At 42.0% G+C, this 27,959-nt stretch overlaps 1 protein-coding gene across 1 annotated transcript in view; it reads left to right on the top strand.

Moving 5' to 3' along the window:
* Nucleotides 1-27,959, top strand: part of TENM1 (teneurin transmembrane protein 1) — an 840,365-nt gene that overhangs the window by 590,564 nt on the left and 221,842 nt on the right. The window contains 1 exon segment of the mRNA XM_040405386.1: nt 17,622-17,838. Within this exon segment, the coding sequence (XP_040261320.1) occupies nt 17,622-17,838 (217 nt within the window).

Raw genomic sequence — 27,959 nt, 5'->3', positions numbered from 1 at the left:
TCCAGATCACACAATATAAGACTATGAAAAGAAAGCTAAGGAAAAACATTGACTGACGATTTGTGGAATATAGTGGGAATGTATACAAAGGTGTATGACTACAGGGAGTGCAGAATTATTAGGCAAGTTGTATTTTTGAGGATTAATTTTATTATTGAACAACAACCATGTTCTCAATGAACCCAAAAAACTCATTAATATCAAAGCTGAATATTTTTGGAAGTAGTTTTTAGTTTGTTTTTAGTTTTAGCTATTTTAGGGGGATATCTGTGTGTGCAGGTGACTATTACTGTGCATAATTATTAGGCAACTTAACAAAAAACAAATATATACCCATTTCAATTATTTATTTTTACCAGTGAAACCAATATAACATCTCAACATTCACAAATATACATTTCTGACATTCAAAAACAAAACAAAAACAAATCAGTGACCAATATAGCCACCTTTCTTTGCAAGGACACTCAAAAGCCTGCCATCCATGGATTCTGTCAGTGTTTTGATCTGTTCACCATCAACATTGCGTGCAGCAGCAACCACAGCCTCCCAGACACTGTTCAGAGAGGTGTACTGTTTTCCCTCCTTGTAAATCTCACATTTGATGATGGACCACAGGTTCTCAATGGGGTTCAGATCAGGTGAACAAGGAGGCCATGTCATTAGATTTTCTTCTTTTATACCCTTTCTTGCCAGCCACGCTGTGGAGTACTTGGACGCGTGTGATGGAGCATTGTCCTGCATGAAAATCATGTTTTTCTTGAAGGATGCAGACTTCTTCCTGTACCACTGCTTGAAGAAGGTGTCTTCCAGAAACTGGCAGTAGGACTGGGAGTTGAGCTTGACTCCATCCTCAACCCGAAAAGGCCCCACAAGCTCATCTTTGATGATACCAGCCCAAACCAGTACTCCACCTCCACCTTGCTGGCGTCTGAGTCGGACTGGAACTCTCTGCCTTTTACCAATCCAGCCACGGGCCCATCCATCTGGCCCATCAAGACTCACTCTCATTTCATCAGTCCATAAAACCTTAGAAAAATCAGTCTTGAGATATTTCTTGGCCCAGTCTTGACGTTTCAGCTTGTGTGTCTTGTTCAGTGGTGGTCGTCTTTCAGCCTTTCTTACCTTGGCCATGTCTCTGAGTATTGCACACCTTGTGCTTTTGGGCACTCCAGTGATGTTGCAGCTCTGAAATATGGCCAAACTGGTGGCAAGTGGCATCTTGGCAGCTGCACGCTTGACTTTTCTCAGTTCATGGGCAGTTATTTTGCGCCTTGGTTTTTCCACACGCTTCTTGCGACCCTGTTGACTATTTTGAATGAAACGCTTGATTGTTCGATGATCACGCTTCAGAAGCTTTGCAATTTTAAGAGTGCTGCATCCCTCTGCAAGATATCTCACTATTTTTAACTTTTCTGAGCCTGTCAAGTCCTTCTTTTGACCCATTTTGCCAAAGGAAAGGAAGTTGCCTAATAATTATGCACACCTAATATAGGGTGTTGATGTCATTAGACCACACCCCTTCTCATTACAGAGATGCACATCACCTAATATGCTTAATTGGTAGTAGGCTTTCGAGCCTATACAGCTTGGAGTAAGACAACATGCATAAAGAGGATGATGTGGTCAAAATACTCATTTGCCTAATAATTCTGCACTCCCTGTATATGTAAAGTATGTAGTGGGCCCTCACGTTGTTGACAGTAAACTGAACAGTAGTAATGCATAAAAACAGAATAACTACAAACAAAAGAGGAAAAATAGTCTCATATTAGATTTTATGGACAATCGATAAGCCAAATAGTTGAGGTAGACAACAGAAAGCCACTAAACCAAATTTCTGAACCTGGATAGACCCCTCAGACTCTGGGCCATAAAGAAATTTCTTATGGCTGCTGTGGCTGTAGTGATGCCTGTGAATGTAAATTCTCAATTTACAGTATTACAGATCAAGTCAAACTGAGGAAGTGATTAGCTAAGGTCTTCATAAATCTGCTGGACAATTATCTGCAGTCCTTCGTCTCTCACTATAGAAACTCCAAGTAACTGAGGAAGACTTAGCCTTGACCTGAAAAGTTTCAATATGAGAGGATAAAGTCATTTATTTCTCTAACAAGAATGGATGCTGTTACCGGACAGCTACCACCAAGCTCACCTGAAGAATCCTATGTCTCTGTGGATGTGTGGTCACTGGTGTTGAGCGAGAATATTATAATCTCAAATTTTTATCGCGAATATCGGCACTTCGAAAATTTGCGAAAATCTAGAATATAGTGCTATATATTCATAATCGCAAATATTTTAGTTTTTTTTCTCAGTACTACTGCTTTTTGCTTGTGGGCCAATGGGAAGGCTGCAATATCTTTGTCAGAGCTTAGCAACATCCCTAGCAACCAATAGGAAAGTTGCCTACCCCTTTACTATATAGAAAACGCCCAAGCAGCCATTTTCTGCTGTTTTTTGCAGCTTTGAGAGAGAGAGCAGTGACATTGCTGTGCTCTGTGCTTTGATGAGTCATCTGGATCCTTATTTAATTACATTAGATAGTTAGTTAGTTAGTTAGTTCGTTTATATATACAGTCAGGTCCATAAATATTGGGACATCGACACAATTCTAAAATTTTGGGCTCTATACACCACCACAATTTGAAATGAAACGAACTAGATGTGCTTTAACTGCAGACTGTCAGCTTTAATTTGAGTGTATTTACATCCAAATCAGGTGAACGGTGTAGGAATTACAACAGTTTGCATATGTTCCTCCCACTTGTTAAGGGACCAAAAGTAATGGGACAGAATAATAATCATAAATCAAACTTTCACTTTTTAATACTTGGTTGCAAATCCTTTGCAGTCAATTACAACCTGAAGTCTGGAACGCATAGACATCACCAGACGCTGAGTTTCATCCCTGGTGATGTTCTGTCAGACCTCTACTGCAACGGTCTTCAGTTCCTGCTTGTTCTTGGGGCATTTTCCCGTCAGTTTTGTCTTCAGCAAGTGAAATGCGTGCTCAATCGTATTTAGGTCAGAGGATTGACTTGGCAATTGCATAACATTCCACTTCTTACCCTTATAAAACTCTTTGGTTGCTTTTGCAGTATGCTTTGGGTCATTGTCCATCTGCACTGTGAAGCGCCATCCAATGAGTTCTGGAGAATTTGGCTAAATATGAGCAGATAATATTGCCCGAAACTCTTCAGAATTCATCCTGCAGCTTTTGTCAGCAGTCACATCATCAATAAATACATGAGAACCAGTTCCATTGGCAGCCATACATGCCCACGCCATGACACTACCACCACCATGCTTCACTGATGAGGTGGTATGCTTAGGATCATGAGCAGTTGCTTTCCTTCTCCATTCTCTTCTCTTCCTATCACTCTGGTACAAGTTGATCTTGGTCTCATCTGTCCATAGGATGTTGTTCCAGAACTGTGAAGGATTTTACTGTGAAGGATTTTTTAGATGTCGTTTGGCAAACTCTAATCTGGCCTTCCTGTTTTTGAGGCTCACCAATGGTTTACATCTTGTGCTGAACCCTCTCTATTCACTCTGGTGAAGTCTTATCTTGATTGTTGACTTTGACACACGCACACCTTCCTCCTGGAGAGTGTTCTTGATCTGGCCAACTGTTGTGAAGGGTGTTTTCTTCACCAGGGAAAGAATTCTTCAGTCATCCACCACAGTTGTTTTCCGTGGTCTTCCGGGTCTTTTGGTGTTGCTGAGCTCACCGGTGCGTTCCTTCATTTTAAGAATGTTCCAAACAGTTGTTTTGGCCACACCTAATGTTTTTGCTATCTCTCTGATGGGTTTGTTTAGTTTTTTTCAGCCTAATGATGGCTTGCTTCACTGATAGTGACAGCTCTTTGGATCTCTTCTTGAGAGTTGACAGCAACAGATTCCAAATGCAAATAGCACACTTGAAATGAACTCTGGACCTTTTATCTGCTCATTGTAATTGGGATAATGAGGGAATAACACACATCTGGCCATGGAACAGCGGAGAAGCCATTTGTCCCATTACTTTTGGTCCCTTAACAAGTGGGAGGCACATATGCTAACTGTTGTAATTCCTACACCGTTCACCTGATTTGGATGTAAATACCCTCAAATTAAAGCTGACAGTCTTCAGTTAAAGCACATCTTGTTTGTTTCATTTCAAATCCATTGTGGTGGTGTATAGAGCCAAAAATGTTAGAATTGTGTCGATGTCCCAATATTTATGGCCCTGACTGTATAATACAGATAGAGGGAGATAGTGTAGGTTAGATAGTGATATAGTGTAGCTGATAGGTTCCAGTGCAGGGTGTTAAGTAGTGTGATAGGAATTACAGTGCTGTGATGTCTATGTCTTTCGTCTTTGAAAATAAAAAAACCTTTTTCTGTCAGTTTTTCTGAATAGAAAGAGATATTTCTCTGCTGTTCATACATACATGCTACAGACATAGTGTTGTGATGTCACAACAATGCTTAGTAATATCTACTCAGACCTGATAAAATGTGAAGTTGCATGTATTGCGCCAAAAATATGCGCATTATTAGTGTCGATTTGCGCAATTGCGAATATATTGGAGCACTCTATCAAGAGTTCTTTCTCAGTCACGAAAGTTGCTGCCAACCAGTCTTAGGAAACTTCTAGCAGCTTGACAAATGTAGCAAAAGTGAGCCATGCCTGTATTGTTGGCGCAATATGCGCTAATTACATTGCTGATTTTCGCAATCAAGAAAATAATGACAGGAATTCTAGAATTTGCAAATTTATAGCGAATATTAGGGCATAAATTTGTGAAATATCTCGAAATCGACTATTGCCTATGCTGCTCATCACTAGTAGTCACCAAATTTGCACATCATGAAGTCCCTTTCCATTTTGAGATAAAACGTAGTCATGCCTCTACATCATAGAAAAGGCTAGTTTTACAGACCCAGCCTAGTTGAAATACGCAGGTTCAGGGGACAACTGCCAAAAACAATGTTTTGTTGCCCCCAAGATAATAGCTATTGTATTGTTAAAGCCCCTAAACACAAAAAAGCACAGATTTTGGAGGAACCGTCTGACTATATTATGTGTATGGCAGCCTCCCAACTCTCCCCAAGCAGGAGGGATAGGGCACTTTGAATTTTATTATACGCCACCCTTTTTCCGCCTGGAAGATAAGCTGTCGCTAGAGATGTCTGACAGTGGCTTTCCCCCCTCTTCCTATTGAACGAGCATTCAACCCACAGCTTTTGAGGGAATACGGTCACTTTTGAAGCTTGTGGGTAAACTTCCACCTAACAACTTATTCTAGCTCCTATAATGCAGTGGCTAGTTTTTCATACATCAAGTGACAGTACAATGGCAGATATAAAGACGTCTTAGATTGCAAATCACTAAACCGATCTCTCTGTAGACACTAAGCCAGTGAAAGACATTGTATAAATTCTGCTCTGAAGGCTGTAGAATTATGAATGTAGCTTTGGAGCATAATACAATCTGTAACTCAGGATAAGTAATATACTACTGTATGTACCAAGCACATTTTTATGTGGAATAATTCTATAAGTAAAGGGTTAAAATTGCCCAAAGATGAACATATACTTTATTTACTAACTGATGCTGTGAAAATATAACTGAAAAATATGCTTACTGTAAATTATTGTTAATTTTATTTTATGAAGTGGTTCTCAATAAATTGCTTTAATAGCATAACTAAATAATTCATACATTAATAAGCTTGGTTTACACATTTTTAGCTCTCATGTGCTAGACCTTTATTACTCCCACAACGACAATGGCGGCCTTATTCTATCCAGTAAAAAAGATTATAAAAAGTGATGAAAAGGTTATACATTATTGGGGATCAATCTGGATCTATTAGGATGTGGGGAAAAACATTAAAGCAAATTGTTATGGATTCTAAAGCCATGATGACTCACCTGTGTGAACAGAGTCCAAAAGAATGTTCACACGTATCCATTTCTGCAGCTGTTCTATAGATCTGAATGGGGTATGCAAAAATCCATGTACTACAAAAACAATCAGATTAGGGCTCATGCATACAACCTCTGTTGTTTTGCGGTCCACAAATAGCAGACTGAACGGCCGGCCCATAATAGAACAGTCCTAGGCACGATTGCATATTGTAGAGCAGCGTAGTATGTAGTGAGGAAATGCCCCCCTCACCTCCCCGGGCAGCTCTGCAAGTAGTGGCAGTCCTCCTCACATTCTAGGACAGTTTGCTGGCAACCATTTTAAATCAATCCAGGAGGACCCCTTTAACCACCTCCGGACCGCTGTACGCAGATTCGCGTTCCGGAGGTGGCAGCCCTGCGCTCAGCGACGCATATACGCGTCATCTCGCGTGAGCCGGGATTTCCTGTGAACGCGCGCACAGAGGCGCGCGCGCTCACAGGAACGGAAGGTAAGAGAGTTGATCTCCAGCCTGCCAGCGGCGATCGTTCGCTGGCAGGCTGGAGATGTGTTTTTTTTTAACCCCTAACAGGTATATTAGACGCTGTTATGATAACAGCGTCTAATATACCTGCTACCTGGTCCTCTGGTGGTCCCCTTTGTTTGGATCGACCACCAGAGGACACAGGTAGCTCAGTAAAGTCCCACCAAGCACCACTACACTACACTACACCCCCCCCCCCGTCACTTATTAACCCCTTATTAGCCCCTGATCACCCCATATAGACTCCCTGATCACCCCCCTGTCATTGATTACCCCCCTGTCATTGATCAACCCCCTGTAAAGCTCCATTCAGACGTCCGCATGATTTTTACGGATCCACTGATAGATGGATCGGATCCGCAAAACGCATCCGGACGTCTGAATGAAGCCTTACAGGGGCGTGATCAATGACTGTGGTGATCACCCCATATAGACTCCCTGATCACCCCCCTGTCATTGATTACCCCCCTGTCATTGATTACCCCCCCTGTAAAGCTCCATTCAGACGTCCGCATGATTTTTACGGATCCACTGATAGATGGATCGGATCCGCAAAACGCATCCGGACGTCTGAATGAAGCCTTACAGGGGCATGATCAATGACTGTGGTGATCACCCCATATAGACTCCCTGATCACCCCCTGTAAAGCTCCATTCAGATGTCCGCATGATTTTTACGGATGCACTGATAGATGGATCGGATCCGCAAAACGCATCCGGACGTCTGAATGAAGCCTTACAGGGGCATGATCAATGACTGTGGTGATCACCCCATATAGACTCCCTGATCACCCCCCTGTCATTGATTACCCCCCTGTCATTGATCACCCCCCTGTAAAGCTCCATTCAGACGTCCGCATGATTTTTACGGATTCACTGATAGATGGATCGGATCCGCAAAACGCATACGGACGTCTGAATGAAGCCTTACACGGGCGTGATCAATGACTGTGGTTATCACCCCATATAGACTCCCTGATCACCCCCCTGTCATTGATCACCCCCCTGTCATTGATCACCCCCCTGTCATTGATCACCCCCCCTGTCATTGATCACCCCCCTGTCATTGATCACCCCCCCTGTCATTGATCACCCCCCCTGTCATTGATCACCCCCCTGTCATTGATCAACCCCCTGTCATTGATCAACCCCCCTGTCATTGATCACCACCTCTGTCATTGATCACCACCTCTGTCATTGATCACCCCCCTGTCATTGATCACCCCTCTGTAAGGCTCCATTCAGACATTTTTTTGGCCCAAGTTAGCGGAATTATTTTTTTTTTTTCTTACAAAGTCTCATATTCCACTAACTTGTGACAAAAAATAAAATCTCACATGAACTCACCATACCCATCACGGAATCCAAATGCGTAAAATTTTTTAGACATTTATATTCCAGACTTCTTCTCACGCTTTAGGGCCCCTAGAATGCCAGGGCAGTATAAATACCCCACATGTGACCCCATTTCGGAAAGAAGACACCCCCAGGTATTCCGTGAGGGGCATATTGAGTCCATGAAAGATTGAAATTTTTGTCCCAAGTTAGCGGAACGGGAGACTTTGTGAGAAAAAAATAAAAAATATCAATTTCCGCTAACTTGTGCCAAAAAAAAAAAATTTCTATGAACTCGCCATGCCCCTCATTGAATACCTTGGGGTGTCTTCTTTCCAAAATGGGGTCACATGTGGGGTATTTATACTGCCCTGGCATTCTAGGGGCCCCAAAGCGTGAGAAGAAGTCTGGTATCCAAATGTCTAAAAATGCCCTCCTAAAAGGAATTTGGGCCCCTTTGCGCATCTAGGCTGCAAAAAAGTGTCACACATGTGGTATCTCCGTATTCAGGAGAAGTTGGGGAATGTGTTTTGGGGTGTCATTTTACATATACCCATGCTGGGTGAGAGAAATATCTTGGTCAAATGCCAACTTTGTATAAAAAAATGGGAAAAGTTGTCTTTTGCCAAGATATTTCTCTCACCCAGCAAGGGTATATGTAAAATGACACCCCAAAACACATTCCCCAACGTCTCCTGAGTACGGAGATACCAGATGTGTGGCACTTTTTTGCAGCCTAGGTGGGCAAAGGGGCCCATATTCCAAAGAGCACCTTTCGGATTTCACAGGTCATTTACCTACTTACCACACATTAGGGCCCCTGGAAAATGCCAGGGCAGTATAACTACCCCACAAGTGACCCCATTTTGGAAAGAAGACACCCCAAGGTATTCCGTGAGGGGCATGGCGAGTTCCTAGAATTTTTTATTTTTTGTCACAAGTTAGTGGAAAATGATGATTTATTTTTTTTTTTTTTCATACAAAGTCTCATATTCCACTAACTTGTGACAAAAAATAAAAACTTCCATGAACTCACTATGCCCATCAGCGAATACCTTGGGGTCTCTTCTTTCCAAAATGGGGTCACTTGTGGGGTAGGTATAATGCCCTGGTATTTTAGGGGCCCAAATGTGTGGTAAGGAGTTTGAAATCAAATTCTGTAAAAAATGACGAGTGAAATCCGAAAGGTGCTCTTTGGAATATGGGCCCCTTTGCCCACCTAGGCTGCAAAAAAGTGTCACACATCTGGTATCTCCGTACTCAGGAGAAGGTGGGGAATGTGTTTTGGGGTGTCATTTTACATATACCCATGCTGGGTGAGAGAAATATCTTGGTCAAATGCCAACTTTGTATAAAAAAATGGGAAAAGTTGTCTTTTGCCAAGATATTTCTCTCACCCAGCATGGGTATATGTAAAAAGACACCCCAAAACACATTCCCCAACGTCTCCTGAGTACGGAGATACCAGATGTGTGACACTTTTTTGCAGCCTAGGTGGGCAAAGGGGCCCATATTCCAAAGAGCACCTTTCGGATTTCACTGGTCATTTACCTACTTACCACACATTAGGGCCCCTGGAAAATGCCAGGGCAGTATAACTACCCCACAAGTGACCCCATTTTGGAAAGAAGACACCCCAAGGTATTCCGTGAGGGGCATGCCGAGTTCCTAGAATTTTTTATTTTTTGTCACAAGTTAGTGGAAAATGATGATTTTTTTTTTTTTTTTTTTCATACAAAGTCTCATATTCCACTAACTTGTGACAAAAAATAAAAACTTCCATGAACTCACTATGCCCATCAGCGAATACCTTGGGGTCTCTTCTTTCCAAAATGGGGTCACTTGTGGGGTAGGTATAATGCCCTGGTATTTTAGGGGCCCAAATGTGTGGTAAGGAGTTTGAAATCAAATTCTGTAAAAAATGACGAGTGAAATCCGAAAGGTGCTCTTTGGAATATGGGCCCCTTTGCCCACCTAGGCTGCAAAAAAGTGTCACACATCTGGTATCTCCGTACTCAGGAGAAGGTGGGGAATGTGTTTTGGGGTGTCATTTTACATATACCCATGCTGGGTGAGAGAAATATCTTGGTCAAATGCCAACTTTGTATAAAAAAATGGGAAAAGTTGTCTTTTGCCAAGATATTTCTCTCACCCAGCATGGGTATATGTAAAAAGACACCCCAAAACACATTCCCCAACGTCTCCTGAGTACGGAGATACCAGATGTGTGACACTTTTTTGCAGCCTAGGTGGGCAAAGGGGCCCATATTCCAAAGAGCACCTTTCGGATTTCACTGGTCATTTACCTACTTACCACACATTAGGGCCCCTGGAAAATGCCAGGGCAGTATAACTACCCCACAAGTGACCCCATTTTGGAAAGAAGACACCCCAAGGTATTCCGTGAGGGGCATGGCGAGTTCCTAGAATTTTTTATTTTTTGTCACAAGTTAGTGGAAAATGATGATTTTTTTTTTTTTTTTTTTTTTTTCATACAAAGTCTCATATTCCACTAACTTGTGACAAAAAATAAAAACTTCCATGAACTCACTATGCCCATCAGCGAATACCTTGTGGTCTCTTCTTTCCAAAATGGGGTCACTTGTGGGGTAGTTATACTGCCCTGGCATTCTAGGGGCCCAAATGTGTGGTAAGGAGTTTGAAATCAAATTCTGTAAAAAATGACGAGTGAAATCCGAAAGGTGCTCTTTGGAATATGGGCCCCTTTGCCCACCTAGGCTGCAAAAAAGTGTCACACATCTGGTATCTCCGTATTCAGGAGAAGTTGAGGAATGTGTTTTGGGGTGTCTTTTTACATATACCCCTGCTGGGTGAGAGAAATATCTTGGCAAAAGACAACTTTTCCCATTTTTTTATACAAAGTTGGCATTTGACCAAGATATTTATCTCACCCAGCATGGGTATATGTAAAATTACACCCCAAAACACATTCCCCAACTTCTACTGAATACGGAGATACCAGATGTGTGACACTTTTTTGCAGCCTAGGTGGGCAAAGGGGCCCACATTCCAAAGAGCACCTTTCGGATTTCACTCGTCATTTTTTACAGAATTTGATTTCAAACTCCTTACCACACATTTGGGCCCCTAGAATGCCAGGGCAGTATAACTACCCCACAAGTGACCCCATTTTGGAAAGAAGAGACCCCAAGGTATTTCGTGATGGGCATAGTGAGTTCATGGAAGTTTTTATTTTTTGTCACAAGTTAGTGGAATATGAGACTTTGTAAGAAAAAAATAAAAAATAAAAAATCATCATTTTCCGCTAACTTGTGACAAAAAATAAAAAGTTCTATGAACTCACTATGCCCATCAGCGAATACCTTAGGGTGTCTACTTTCCGAAATGGGGTCATTTGTGGGGTGTTTGTACTGTCTGGGCATTGTAGAACCTCAGGAAACATGACAGGTGCTCAGAAAGTCAGAGCTGCTTCAAAAAGCGGAAATTCACATTTTTGTACCATAGTTTGTAAACGCTATAACTTTTACCCAAACCATTTTTTTTTTACCCAAACATTTTTTTTTTATCAAAGACATGTAGAACAATAAATTTAGAGCAAAATTTATATATGGATGTCGTTTTTTTTGCAAAATTTTACAACTGAAAGTGAAAAATGTCATTTTTTTGCAAAAAAAATCGTTAAATTTCGATTAATAACAAAAAAAGTAAAAATGTCAGCAGCAATGAAATACCACCAAATGAAAGCTCTATTAGTGAGAAGAAAAGGAGGTAAAATTCATTTGGGTGGTAAGTTGCATGACCGAGCAATAAACGGTGAAAGTAGTGTAGGTCAGAAGTGTAAAAAGTGGCCTGGTCTTTCAGGGTGTTTAAGCACTGGGGGCTGAGGTGGTTAATAAGACTTTTAGTCTAAAAACATAGGATATGGCATGTGTTTGATCACTGGGGGTCTGACCACTGGGACCCTCAGGAATCAAGAGAAAGCCATTGTATGCCATTTTGTTCTTGACTGTGATAAGTTTTGGGAAAATCTCTTTAAGGCAATGATGCCAGTGTGAACAGAATTTATGGATAAGTTCTTACATGGCAGATTTGTTGCATACATTTCTGTGACTCTTCCTTAGATCTAAAGCAAATAGCGATCCGGTCGGCACTCAATCAAGTCCACGCTGCAGCGGAAAGGAGCAGTCTCCACGTGTAGTTTCCAAGAAAATCCCAGCAGCCGTGTATCCACTTAATCAGTATTGTTTATTTTATTCTCTTATCATAGCATATACCCATGATAAGAGAATATATGCTATGATAAGAAAATAATATATGGATATATGCTATGATAAGAAAATAATATATGGATATATGCTATGATAAAAGAATAAAATAAACAATACTGATTAAGTGTATACACGGCTGCTGGGATTTTCTTCCTTAGATCTGAGATTTGTAAAGATTCTTTCACATACTCCAAACACAACTCCGCTCAGATGTATTTTCAGTGTCAGAATTTACTGAAACAAATCTTCTGCATGCGAACATACCTTTAGGCTCTGTTCATACTAGCATCATGGCTTTATGGCCTACTTGGATCCCTCCCAAAGTTACCACATACCATTTATAATATCAGTCTCTTTTTATGTGGCAAACACAGAGCTTTTTGCCCCCCCCCCCCCCCCATTCCCATGCACCAAGGCTTGGAAGCAACTGCTACTTCTGCACCCCATATAGCTACACCTTGTTAGCGTCCACTATGAACCTTCTTGTAATCAGGCTCGGACTGGCCCACAGGGGTACAGGTGAATCCCCCGGTGGCCCCCCTCAGCCAGGTGGGCCCCTAGACTCCCACAAGTGGCACATAACACAGTAGACTTACTGCACTACATACATATATTCAATGCACACCAGCTCAACCAGCCTATGTTCATATTAAAAAAATTATAGTTTATTAAAGAAACTCCCCAGTTTGTTATTATAGACACGATCAGAGCTGAGATGACTTCTAGGTATAGAGGAAATCTACCAGTATCCTCTTTTCCCCAGGACCTACCTTCTCAAAGTTGCTTCATGGAGCCTTATATTCAATCATCTGGTAGCATCTTGGTGCTGTGTGAGCAGGTAGTTTTGAATGTATCCATACGGTGGACCCCCAAAATAAATTTTACTGGTGAGACATAGACACCCGTCCGACACTGCTTGTGATGGATCCATAAGAATACAGACTGTTCGCTTTGATTTAACGAGTGTGCCTTAAGAGGTTTCTCCAAGACATGGAATGCTTTTTCATATGGGCAGGCAGGTTTCAGAGTTAAAAAAAAAAGACTCACCTGTCAAGGCGCTTCAGTTCCAGCAGTGCAACATGCATCTACAAGCATATCACTGCTGCCAGCCAATCAATGACTGCAGCAGTGGCAGAAGTAGTGCACCATGTCTGCACATGTCACCGCTGAAGCCATTGATTGGCAGTAGCGAGTAGCAAGTAGACAGCACATTACATTTCCCATTCAGCAGGGATCAGAAATAGAGAAGAAGGAAAACCAGCACTGGAACCGGACTGCCAGGGAGAAGTGAGCCTTTTTTAACCCCTGCATCCTGCCTGGCCATATGAAAAGGGGTTCTCAGTCTCAGAGAACCCCTTTAAGAAAATATTTAAACAAGATTTTTATATATTAAAGATAAAATGCTTGTTGCACAATACTGATGTGTATTTATGGTTATTGAATAAATTTACCTTGTTCTTTGCAATCTTCACCTAAGTATTTTCCTTACAAGACATCATGAGACTCATCATATTTCAATGACAACATTTTAGAGCCTGAGTACAGCAAATTCTCCCTTTAAGATGACTTCAGTACTTTCATATCCTTAATGCTTATAAATCATTTTGAGTTTGTCTTCAGCCAGATGGTGTGATTCAGGACGGCTAAGAAATTTGCTGAACAGTAGCTCAGCATTTTAATGGAGTTCAGTCCTAGGCTGTTACACACATGAAAATATGGTCTTTTCATATTAACATATCTATAAAGCAAAGTTCAAGCTGTCATTAAGGAAGGGAAGATTCCCCATCTGATTTGTTTGATTGTGCCAATTCTTTACAGTGTAATGTTAGGGAGATGGGAACAGTTGGAGAATGATATAGCAATGTTGAATTCATATAATTTCTGCTTAAATTAAGGCCCATGGCATTTATTGAGGAAACCTTTGATCTCCCATTTGAAAGACTGTTTGACTTGCAGTAATGGGGACTCCCAGCCATGTTAAATCTTTCCGTTTTCCTTAAGTAAAACACTTTTAAACCAGTCAATTATATAATTTCTTCATTCATTTTTTAATTGTGTTCCTAACACGTTCCCACCACAGACAATCCGTTTTTGAGAGCAGGCTTCCCTTATGAGCTATTCACAGAATGTTGAACTCTATGGATTCCAGACAATCAGCTCTTATTTGTGGAGGAACTAAGTGCTAAATGTAAAATACCCCTGTGACAACTCTGATTGTGCACAATACTGCAGAATTGATCTTCGCCTACAGCAGTCACCATTCCCAAATCCGAATAATGGCTCTTGGTACTAAGATACCCCCAGGACTTTCAGTGTGGCTGAGTTGCACAACAACCAAGTGATCACAAAAACAAGACATATGAGGCATGTATCAACACTGGCAGAAAACCAGGTGCTAAAAAAAATGGAGGAGGCAAATGCTGAGGGTCAGAGACGTAGAAGATGATCCAGCAATGGAGTGGAAGGCAGATGTATGTCATACAGGTAGACAGTGAATAAATGACATGAACTGAAATGGATCAAAACTGATCTTACGCTATCTGAATTCAGCATTCAGGAATTCTATCAGCAATTCAGCCTGAACAATACAAGAGCACAGCAATAAAACAAATCTCAAACACAGCAAGAGACTGTTGAACTACAGCCAGAATAAACAGAAAAACACTTGTCTACAACCAGATACAATAATGAAACTAATGATCCCAGCATACAAGGCAATGTACAAAATATATGGAAGGAAATACTATATCTACCAATCAGCATAGAGGAAGGCCTGGATATGTGAAGGCTCAACAATCAGCAACTCCACCCTAATCAACCTGCAAAGCTAGATGATAACCAAATCCAGATTTAGATGTCAGGCAGTTAAATAGCAATTGCTCAAAGTTAGACGTAGAGGAACATGGAGAAACAGAAACACCCCCCCCTTCCCCGTTGCTCATAAAATATTGTTGTAATGTAGTGTAAAGCTTATCACTTATCACGTCTATTGAACAGTGCCTATTGAACGTATTGATCCCTGTGGGCAAAATTCCATTATGGTGTATTTAAAAATTTGGTCTTGTAAACCAGACAGCCTTTTTTAAGTAATACACATCATTTGAAAGTGCACATGACCATAAATTAGAGGACTATTTTATATGCAAAGCCCCAATATAATGTGGCTAGAAAGATTTGCCATGTAGGAGAAAACAACCGCGGGAGCTGTAATTGTGGATATATTGGTTATGACACAACTTTCTCAGAAAATGGTTTAAAAATGCAAATGGTTTAATAGATATAAAAAAATCTAAGGAAAAGGCCATGTAAACAATAATTTCATTGATTTCCATAGTATGTTTATAATTTCATAAAATATTACCAGCAGTGCAAAAAAAATGTATCAAATGTGCATTTCATTTTTTTTGTAACATGGATATACTGTGTAATCTTCTCACAATCATCTGCCTTCCTCAGGGACAGCTGTCAAGTTTACTGTACTCATTTAGCTTAAACTATTAGTTTTCTTTGTGTTATATATGTTTTCTTATTGTTGGGGAGCTCTGAAACATAATGCTAGTGGTATCCATGAATCATTCTACACACTGAATATACAGTATGTCATATACACAGTTGGCTAATGCATATATAATGCAGAAATTATCACATAAGTATGAACACATATGGCCACTAACCCAAACTTATTATTCTGGAGGACATCAGTACATTAACTATAAATGTCTAAGACTGGGTCAAAATGTTTGTGAGCACTAGTGATTGTTGAACTCTAGGTCCATATATTGCTACAATATATCTCAAAATATCCATTCTTAAAGATTTCTACCTAAATGTAAAATATGAACTTCTCTTTAACATTTATCTATTGTTACAAAAATATGACCCCTTAGGCAAGGTATATTATATGTAGTGCAACCAGTGTGATAATTGGCCCACGTAACGGTGCAGCCGATCACCTGATGCAAGAGCAAACACCTGTTCCTTTGGTGAAAGCTTTGTTTATGTGGATAGCAAAATAATTGTTTCTGGGCAGCAGATCATCCTGTGTAAGCGATGAATCTGTATGGGGGACAAGTGATCGCAGTAGTGATCGCTCATCCCCACAGAGCAGACAGGCTGCAAACTGTTCATTCCCAATAATTTGTCAAAAAAAGCAAAAGTATCTCTGGCTCTAAACATCTCTTCCAATAGTAACACAGAGGTCTCGGGGTCTCACCACCACCACCTCAGAAGACAGGGACGGTAAGAAGGCCTCCTATCCAGTCCTGTATCTCCTTCCACCTATTCCACATACACGCTCAGCACAGATGTCTTGCAATCACTGCTTCTGAGGTGGTGATGGTGAGTCCCCGAGACCTGTGTTAATACTGGAGGAAATGTTTAGAGCCAGAGATATTTTTGCTTTTTTTGACAAAGTGTGAACAGGAGTATTGGACCTGGATCTCTTAGTGCTCCGTTTCTTTAATAACAGATTGCTGCCCAACTAATCATAAATATTTATTCCCAATAATTTGCTGCAAAATTGTGTGAAGAAGCCTTAATGATCTTTTAGTCACATACAGTGAAGAAGATTGCGCAATGTAAATGTGATTGACTATCATCAATTGGTGTTTGCTACAGGCAGCAAATACGAGTATGTAAAACGGCATTATGAGAGAGAAAGAGCAAATAAGAGAGAGAAACTGCAGCTGCATGACCCTCCTCTCCCCTCTTCTATTTATTATCCTAAGGAGATTAATAATTAAAGGGAGACCATAAAAATGCACATTATGTGTCATGTACTCAAATGCAAAGTAAGGGTGCATTCACACGACCATGGAATGGCTGTACCCGTTTTGTGGACTGCGGATCCAGAAAACACAGGGCACAGGCAGTGTGCACCCCGCATTATGGTGCAGACCCATTGACTTCAATCGGTCTGCAATCTACAAGTTGTTGCCAAAGATAGGACATGCCCTGTATTTTGAGGTGCAGAGACTTAGACCCGGAAGCACACTAGGAACCTCTTCCGTGTGCTTTCCAGTCCGTGCCACCGCACTGCAAAAGATAGGAAATGTCCTATATTTGGCCACATCTTGCGGAAGTCAATGGATCCGCACTGCAATATGGGGTGCACACTGCCGATGCTTGTGTATTGGATCCGCGGTCAGCTTCATACATTCATGTGAATGCACCCTTATGAAAAAAGGGTAGAATATCAGTTCTTTTATTCTAATCTGGAAAATAACTTTATATGAACATGTACATTTGGCATTTCTCTGATAACTCTTTTATAGGTGATATAGTGTTAGTGTACATTTATGCTATTTTACATTATACAAGTCTAGTAGTGACATTTTGTTAAGGGAGCTAAACCTTTGATCAGATATTTTCCTTCAATGTTCATTGCTAAGCATTCTCTAGTAGGTTGGTGTGTGTTTTCCCAGTTCACCAGTTTAAAGTCCTATTGCATATTTTGCTCTTTCCTATGTTAACACCAACCTGTTTGCAGGTCAACTGATTCTTTTAGCATTCATTAGCATAGCTTTCCCGTTGCCCTGTAATAACAAACCTCTATGGACATTCATTGGCTGATTTATAGGAATTTTATCCATTGCAGATGGTCTGACAGATTGTGTGGATCCTGATTGCTGCCAGCAAACCAATTGCTTTTCCAGTCCTCTCTGTCAAGGTTCACCTGACCCATTAGACCTCATCCAGCAAAGCCAGCCACCCTTCTCCCAGCATCCTCCACGACTCTTCTATGACCGCATTAGATTCCTTATTGGCAAGGACAGCACTCATATAATTCCAGGAGAAATTAGCCTTGACAGCAGGTGGGTATGGGATTTTGTGGGATATACGACATCATCAAATCATTATGAATACAATTAATATTTATTATCTTTGAATTTTCCAAAATTGTTCTATGAATTATTGAAAAGAATAAATTAGAAGGGTTGTCAAGCCCTATCTAAGTTATGGTATATTACTAGCTGATTCTAATACCCCACACCACTCCTGATCAGGTGTTTGGTTGGTGTTTCATTGTTTCAGTGCCTGAATTACACAGCACCGTCAACCTTGTAGTGGACTTAAATGGGAGCGGTCCTGCAGAGACAAGCGCAGTCCACTACAATGTTCATGGTGCTGTGTAGTAGTGTTGGGCGAGCATGCTCAGCCGAACACTAGTTCGGCTCGAGCATCGCAATGTTCGGCACATTGCGCTGTTCGGTCGAATACCGCGTGTGCTCGAGCACGATGCTCGAATCTCCTCCCCGCACGTTTGTTGGATGCTACGCAGCCAATAAATGTGCAGGTAAGTACTGCCATTCACTTTAATGCCGTAGCCATGTTGGCTGCTGGCATTACAGTGATTGGCTGGCCGGAAAGTGTCATCGGGTGCTATATAGCACCCGATGATACGAGTTCGGCTCAGTATTATTCATGGAGAGCTGGAGAGCAGAAGGGAGATATAGTGTAGGGATTGAAATAGCAATATTTTAGTTTTTATACATTTTATAGACCCAAAAGTCTTTTTAAGGACTATTGTGTGTGGCAGCAATATAAATTTTTAGCGCAACCTGCGCTAAATTGCTAAAACTTGTTAGAGACCCAAAAGTCCTTTTAAGGACTATAGTTGTTTCTTGCAGCAATATATATTTTTAATAGCTAAATAGCTTGCAATTGTTTGGCCGCTGTAGACAGCGACATTATCTCCGCTACATCTCCTATGTAACGTGTGCGCAGCCTAAAAATCTCTGTGACATTCAGTGTCTCCTGTATAACGTTTGCGTATCCAAAATATCAGTGACATTCAGTCCGATTTTTTTGCAGCTGGTGGCAGCGACATTACCTGCGCTACATCTCCAGTATAATGTTAGTGCATCCGAAATATCAGTGACATTCAGTGTAATTTTTTTCGCCGCTGGTGACAGCGACCTTATCTGCGCTACATCTCCTGTGTAACAAGTGCGCAGCTTAAAAATATCTGTGACATCCAGTGTACTTTTTCTGTAGGCAGTGTCCACTGCGGGCAGTTAAATTACCTGCGCTACATCTCCTGTATAACGTTTGCGTATCCGAAATATCATTGACATTCAGTGTAATTTTTTTGCTGCTGGTGGCAGCGACATTACCTGCAATACATCTTCTGTATAACGTTAGCGCATCCGAAATATTAGTGACATTCAGTGTAAAAAAAAATTCCGCTTGTGACAGCGACAATATCTGTGCTACATCTCCTGTGTAACGTGTGAGCAGCCTAAAAATATCTGTGACATCCAGTTTACTTTTTCTGTAGACAGAGTCCATTGCGGACAGTTACATTACCTGCGCTACATCTCCTGTATAACATTTGCATATCCGAAATATCAGTGACATTAAGTCAAATATTTTTGCTGCTGGTGGCAGCGACATTACCTGCGCTACATCTCCAGTATAACGTTAGCGCATCTGAAATATCAGTGACATTCATTCAGTGTAATTTTTCATTAGCCGGTGGTGACAGTGGCATTACTTGCGCTATACCTTCTGCATAACGTTTGTGCATCCTAAATATCAGTGACATTCATTCAGTGTAATTTTTTATTAGGCGGTGGTGACAGCGACATTACTTGCGCAATGGCCTCCTGTTTGACGTGAGCGCATCCTAAAAATATCTGTGACATTCTGTGTACTTTATTTGCGCATACACTTACAAAACCTGCGCCTCTCTACGTGTGACATACTTTCAAGCATATATATTATTTAATATGTGCAGGGCGAGCAGTAAGGGACGGGGTAGTGGCCGTGCTGCTGATGGTGCCATGGCCGTGGTCCTGGGCACGGAAAAACTTTGCCTGCTGCCAGAGCACAAGAAACACACTCATCCACGATACCTAGCTTCATGTCCCAGTTTGCAGGGTGGCGCAGGACACCACTCTCGAAGTCAGACCAGTGCGTCCAGGTGGTCGGTTGAATTGCAGCAGATAATGCTTCCAATCGGTTAAGCACCACCCTGTCTTCCACAAAGTCCAGTCTCAGTAGCCAAGAGTCTGGTCAACAGAATCCTCACCCTGGTACTCCTTCCTCCCACCATGGCGAGTCTTGGCAAACAAGTGATCCCACACTCGGATATTCCATGGAGCTGTTTTCATTTCCATTCCTTAATTTGGGCCTCTCGACAAGCCCGCTTGAAGGAGATCTTGTGCCCTGATTCCCAAACTATGGAGCATCCACAGTCAGAAGAAGATGACGGTGGGGAACGGCAATTAGTGTTTCACAAGGTGGATGATGATGATGATGAGACACAGTTGACAATAAGTCAACTGAATTAGTTTCTCAAAAGGTTCATGATGAGGATGAGACACAGTTGTCAATAACTGAGGTTGTTGTTAGGTCAACAAGTCAGGAGGATGACCAGAGTGAGGAAGCGGAAGAGAAGGCACTGGACGATGAAGTCACTGACCCAATCTGAGAAGGTGGCAATCTGAGCGAGGACAACAGTACAGAGGGGGAGAGATGTGCAGCACCGCAACAGGCTGGAAGAGGCAGTGGGGTGGCAAAAGAGGGAAGGCAGGCCACACCAAACAGGTCCGCAACAGTTCCACAGAGCCCCCCTTGCGGAAATCTCCCTTGCCAAAGGGTAGGTGTTCCGCACTCTGGCACTTTTTTGAGGAAAGTGCGGATGATAAAAGAATTGTCATTTGCAACCTGTGCCGTACCAAAATGAGCAGGGGCGTGAACATTAACAACCTCACCACCACCAGTATGATCCGCCACATAGCATGAAAGCACCCTAATAGGTTGTCCGAACCCCTGGGTCCACAACCATTGTCTGCGGGTCCCACCACTGCCTCCTCTTTCCATGTGTTACGTGCTGGCCAATCCCCTGTCCAAGACGCAGGCCCGGATGCCTCCTGCCATGCACCTGGACCTTTGCAAGCACCATCAGCTAGCACATCCACTTCTGTGTCCCAGCACAGTGTACAAATGTCTATACTCCAGGCCTTTGAACGAAAACGCACAAATACCCAGCCACCCACCCACAGGTCATAGCACTAAATGTCCACCTTTCCAAATTGCTGGCCCTAAAAATTTTGCCATTTAGGCTTGTGAACACTGAGGCTTTCGGCAGCTGTTCTGCGTTACTCTGTCCCCAGCCGCCAATATTTTTCACGGTGTCCAGTCCCAGCCTTACACCAGCATGTGTCCCGTAACATCACCCCTGCCCTGACCAACGCAGTTATTGGAAAGGTCCACTTAACCACTGACACATGGACAAGTGCTTTTGGCCAGGGACGCTACATTTCCCTGACGGCACACTGGGTGAACTTTGTGGAGGCCGGGAGCGAGTTGTACCCTGGGATGGCAAAGGTACTACCGATGCCAAGGATTGTGGGCCCTACTTCCATCAGGGTTTCTGCCGCCACCTACGTTAGTGGCTGCAACCCCCCCTTCTCCTCCTTCGCCTCCTTCCCCAGTTCCACCTCTGAATTATCATCTTGCAGCACCAGTCAGACATCAGTCAGTATCTGGAAGCAGTGTAGCACTGCAGTGGGGAAGCGGCAACAGGCTGTACTTAAACTGATCTGCTTAGGTGACAAACAGCACACCGCCGCAGAACTGTATGGGACCAGACTGAGCTGTGGCTCTCGCCACTTAACCTAGAACCAGGCATGGTTGTGTCTGATAATGGCCGTAACTTGGTGGCGGCTTTGGAGCTCGGCAAGCTCAAACACATCCCATGCCTAGCCCATGTGTTCAACCTAGTGGTTCAGCAGTTTCTCAAAACCTACCCCAATTTGCCTAAGCTACTGGTGAAGGTGCGCCGCGTGTGTGCCCATTTCAGAAAGTCATCGATGGCTTCCACCGGTCTGGCAACGCTGCAGCAGCGTTTGCAATTGCCAGCTCACTGACTGTTGTGCTGGAATTCCGCATTCCACATGTTGGCCAAGCTTTGTGAGCAGCAGAGGGCAGTAGTGAAATACCAGCTGCAACATGGTCGTCATCTTTCCACTCAGTTTCCGCTCTTCACAAGCGATAAGTGGGCATTGATTTCTGACCTCTGTGAGGTTTTACGCAACTTTGAGGGATCAACACAAATGGTGAGCTGTGATAACGCTATTATCAGTGTAACCATTCCACTTCTGTGTCTACCTAAACTCTCGCTGCTCACAATTATGGCGGACGCTTTGCATGTGGAAGAGGTGGAAATGGGGGAAGACATTACACAGGGTGATAGCCAGACCACCCTCAGTTTGTCTTCTCAGCGCAAATTGGATGATGAGGAGGAGGAGGAGCAGGAGACTGTTGCCTCCGCTACAGATGGTAGTAAACATAGAAAGATAGAAACATAGAATGTGTCGGCAGATAAGAACCATTTGGCCCATCTAGTCTGCCTAATATACTGAGTACTATGAATAGCCCTTGTCCCTATCTTATATGAAGGATGGCCTTATGCCTATCCCATGCATGCTTGAACTCCTTCACTGTATTTGCAGCTACCACTTATGCAGGAAGGCTATTCCATGCATCCACTACTCCCTCAGTAAAGTAATACTTCCTGATATTACTTTTAAACCTTTGCCCCTCAAATTTAAAACTAAGTCCTCTTGTAGCAGTTTTTCTTCTTTTAAATATTCTCTCCTCTTTTAGCTTGTTGATTCCCTTTATGTATTTAAAAGTCTCATCTTTTAGTAACCATGGAAGTTTTATTCCATCTGTTCAGCGTGGATAGGTAGAAGAGGATGAGGAGATTGAGAGTCATCCTCCTGATGAGGACAGCGAAGTATTGTCTGTTGGAACTCTGGCACACATGGCTGAATTTATGTTGGGCTGCCTTTCCTGTGACCCTTGCATTTTGGCCAACACCAATTACTGGTTGTTCACCCTTCTCGACCACCACTACAAAGAGAACTTCTCATCTCTCAAAATGGTGCAATACCAGAAGGTCCTTGTTGAATAATTGCTCCAAAAATTTCCAGCTGACAACGATGGCTGCAGAGTACGTAGTGCCTTGGCCAACTGAGGAGGGGAGACGAGGTGAACACACAGCAGTTCCAACAGAGGCAGGGAAACACTCTCCAAAACCTGGGACAGTTTTCTGACACCCCGCCAGCACCCTCAACCTGATGCGTGGCCTAGTGTCACAAGGAGGGAAAAATTTTGGAAGATGGTGTAAGAGTATGTAGTAGACCGTGTCAGCGTCCTCCGTGATCCCTGTGTGCGTTACAACTATTGGGTGTCCAAGCTGGACACGTGGCACGAACTGGCGTTCTACGCCTTGGAGGTGCTGGCCTGCCCTGCTGCCAGCGTTTTGTCAGAGCGTGTATTTAGTGCTGCTGGGGGCTTAATAACTGATAAGCGTATCCGCCTGTCAACTGAAAATGATGACCGGTTGACTCATAAAAATGAACAAGACCTGGATTTCCCCTGACTTCTCTACGCCACCAGAGGAAAGCAGCTGAACATAAAGGCACTCTAAATGTGGCTTTTATGGTGTATTGAATACCCTGTATTCCCCTGCACCCCTTCCACCACTAAAAAGGGTATATGGTTCAATCTCCCTTTTGTTGTCCTCCTCCTCCATCATATCAACATGCTTATTAGGCTGCACTCGCTCCTAATGTTTTAGAGAGTCAGCTCAGCAGCGGGCCCTCACCCATAATGTTTTAGAAGGTCACCAGCAGGCCCTCACCCATAATGTTTTTGAGGGTCAGCTCAGCAGCAGGCCCTCAACCATAATGTTTTAGAGGGTCAGTTCAGCGGCAGGCCTTCACCCACAAAATGTTTTAGATGGTCAGCTCAGCTGCAGGCCCTCGACCACAAAATTGTTTAGATGGTAAGCTCGGCAGCAGGCCCTCATCCACAAAATGTTTTAGATGGTCAGCTCGGCATCAGTCCCTCGACCACAACATGTTTTAGATGGTCAGCTCAGCTGCAGGCCCTCGCCCACAAAATGTTTTAGATGATCAGCTCGGCAGCAGGCCCTCCTCCACAAAAGGTTTTAGACAGTCAGCTTGGCAGCAGTCCCTCCCCCACAAAAGGTTTAAGATGGTCAGCTCGGCAGCAGCCCCTTGCCCACAAAATGTTTTAGATGGTCAGCTCAGCAGCAGGCCCTCACCCACAAAAATTTTTAGATGGTCAGCTCGGCAGCAGGCCCTCACCCACAAAATTTTTTAGATGGTCAGCTCGGCAGCAGGCCCTCGCCCACAAAATGTTTTAGATGGTCAGCCCGGCAGCAGGCCCTCACCCACAACATTTTATAGATGGTTGGCTCGGCAGCAGGCACTCGCCCACAAAATTTATTAGATGGTCAGCTCGACAGCAGGCCCTTGCCCACAAAATTTTTTAGATGGTCAGCTCGGCAGCAGGCCCTCACCCACAAAATGTATTAGATGGTCAGCTTGGCAGCAGGCCCTCACCCACAACATTTTATAGATGGTTGGCTCGACAGCAGGCCCTCGCCCACAAATTTTTTTAGATGGTCAGCTCGGCAGCAGGCCCTCACCCACAAAATTTATTAGATGTCAGCTTGGCAGCAGGCACTCAACCACAAAATTTATTAGATGGTCAGCTTGGCAGCTGGCCTTCGCCCACAAATTTTTTTAGATGGTCAGCTCGGCAGCAGGCACTCGCCCACAATTTTTTTTAGATGATCAGCTCAGCAGCAGGCACTTGCTCCTAATGTTTTTGAGAGTCACCAGCAGGCCATCAATTATAATTTTTCAAGGGTGTGTATGATGCCCTCCTTTATGTGTAATAAAGAGTGTATTTTTTGTGTCGGTTCCTTGTAATTTTTGTCAGCCCTTTCCCTTAGTGCATAGGCTTTATCAGTGTAGGAGTCCCACTACCTGAAAAATTGTACCACAATGTGAATGAGGCCCTCCTTTATCTGATATACAGGTTGTATTGGAGTGCCTCTTTCTTGTAATTTTCGGCAGCACTTGCATTTTATATACGTAAGTACAATATACAGGAAAGACTGTTTCCTAACAATTTTTCCTCTAAAATCGATTTTATCTTCAGTTTGGTGCGTATTATTGTCAGTTTGTAAAAGTGGCGTACTACTCGGACAACAGTGTTTCCATCAATTTCTGATCTTTTCCTATGAACCAGACACCCTCCCCTCTTCAGAGCAGGGTGTGCCTGGTTTAATGTTTGGGTTCTCCCAATGACTTCCATTGTGCTCGGGTGCTCGGTAAATCACCCGAGCATCCCGAGGTGTTCTACTCGAGCACCCGAGCACTTTGGTGCTAAATCAACACTACTGTGTAGTTCTGGCACATACTTCCAGCGATGGAGCTATACATGAACAGACGATTTGCAGGGGTGTAGGGTGTCAGACCCCCAGCCAATCAACTAGTGATGACGTATCGTGAAAATAGGACATCACTTAGGAAAGGCTAGAAAGCCACTTTTATTACCTCTTCCAGCTCTATACCATGCTAACCACAGAACAGACTGCATGTTCAACTTGACAGACTCCCTTTGATTCCCCATATATAGTATATAGCTTTATTATACTTCCAGAAGATAGAGACATTGTACACATCTGTCCACCCTTAAAATTTGTCATGATACTAATCTAGCACCATCCAATAATATACATTAACCATGTACTTTTCTTTATACTTGGAGCCTAATGGAGACAGAAAGCAGAGAATTGGCATCCGTCAAAGTCATCCATCACAGCCATCAAGTAAAAATACTCACTTGTTAAAACGTATATGTTTTCTTAACATTGGAGCCTCTGGCCACAGGATATCTGATAGATGGTATCCGACGTGGCACCTGTCAGACATATACCATTTTTATTCATGTTTGTTCGACATCTCATACACTATAAATCTAAGATTATGTTGAGTTTAGAGACAAGTTAAGGAAGGACACAACTGTAATTTGAGTAGTGCTATTGATTGTTCTCTACCTGCATTCAGGGTGAAATCACCTTAATATATGAAGAAGCTATAATGTGACGGCTTCTAAGGCTGACTTCTGATAGTTCACACCAGTAAGATGACTATTTCTCATAATACATTTAATGAACTGTTTCATCATGCAGCTCCTCAGTTCTAGGAACATTTCCCATGTGGGTGTGCTTCAAGATGACCTGTCAGCTCTACTGCCTTGTCTTTTATTTTTAAAAAAAATACTTGCATTACTCATAAGATAATGTGGCTGGAACATCTTTGTGTTTTGTTTTCGATCTGCTATTCCTTCTGGAAAAGTATGAATAAATTGACAATTGGGTATTATATTCCCCTTGAGAATGGGTTGTTTTCATACAAAGCCTGACCCTGTTCAATCAGTGCCAAAAGTATCATAATTGTGTAGGTTCACACCCAATGGAAAAGAGTAAAAGTATAAACCAATTGAAAATATTTCTATAGATTTCTAGAAGTAATAAAAAAGGAATAGCATGTTGTAGAGTTCTAAGAGAATATGCTTTAGAATTGTTATTTCATGGGGAATACAAGTATTTGCTAAAACAGTCATGTCAGGAGTGGCAGCAAGGCTTAAATCACTCTTTCTGTACCTTGACATAACTGTCCATCAAAGTAAGAATATACGTTTCTGCTTGTTGACAAACAGTTATGTCAGTATGATGACCCTGGCCCAGGAGTGGCATGTGTTCCATTGACCAGGCTCCTGCTGCAACTGGCCGATATAGATAGCTAATTTACCCTTTATATGATGCAACCAGTAGCGCCCCTGACATCTAAGAGGTTAGACAGAGGACCGGGGCTCACTCTGTCAGTGTATACACTGCCTATCAGTTGAATACTGACAGGTATAAAATACTGCAATAAAAAAGTAGTGCAGTGTATTATGCAAGGGATCAAAAGAATACATGTATGAGTCCTCTGGTGGGACTAATAAAAGAAAGTAAAAAGTAAATTATAAAATATTTTTAAGTGTAAAAGTACAACATTTTATAACAAAAAAGCAAAAAAAAAAACGGTACAAAATTGGATTTCTTATATATACTGTATAATATATTATACCGTAAAGTCATGTGGTTTTGTTGATCCTGCTCCCCCAAAAAATTACAAAAAGTGATTAGAAGTCATGGGTACCGCACAATAATGCCAATAGAAACTAGAGGTTGTCCACACAAATCCCTGCCAATAGACAGGTAGTAAAACAAAAAAATATATACAAAATAAAGTTAACTTTTTTTTTAGATTCCAAGCTGAATGCTGTGAAAAAACACTCAAGATTTTGTTTATGCTGCTTCCCAAAATGTGGAATAAAAATAATCCAAAATTTGTATGCATCTTCAAATAATACCAATGAAAAATACAGCTTGTTCTGCAAAGAGCAAACCCTTATGGCTCTTAGATTATGGCAACACAAAAACTAGTGATTCTTTTAAAGTGTATCATTCAAACTTAGCAAAATATTATTTTTATTTTTAAATGACAGTTTATCATCACTGAAATCATACTGACTCACAGACTATAGGTATCCGTTTATGTACAAATTTTAATTTAAAATTTAAAGTGTAAAAAATAAAGAATTGTTGTTTTTCCCCTACTTCCATGAAGAGTTAATAACAATAGGAAAATGAGCGAGCACTCATACACTTGGCAACCAGATTGACATGTGCAGAAAATATTTATTAAATCCCCATAAAATACAAGTAATAAAATGTATAAGAACAATGTAGCAATAATATACAACATTACAGTCACATATATTGTGGTAGATATGATCGACACTATATTCATATGACTCAATAGTGTCGATAAATTCAATAGTATATATCTCACCAAAAAACTTCAAGTATATGCTGATATTTGGGAAGAGGGGGTATTATCTTCTAGCGCTCTATCCCAATTTGGGAAACTGAATGTCACTGAAAATGTTGTAAGTGTATTCACTGGGAGTGAAATATGTTCATAAAGTGTCCACAGGAATCCTGATAATGTGAAAAGTCTCTTATAGCATATCCTTTTAAGCTCGATATGAG

The sequence above is a fragment of the Bufo bufo genome, chromosome 8 (genome assembly GCF_905171765.1).
Source record: "Bufo bufo chromosome 8, aBufBuf1.1, whole genome shotgun sequence".
Taxonomy (NCBI): Eukaryota; Metazoa; Chordata; class Amphibia; order Anura; family Bufonidae; genus Bufo; species Bufo bufo.
Note: the sequence above shows the minus strand (reverse complement) of the source record. Positions and strands in the feature narration are given on the sequence as shown.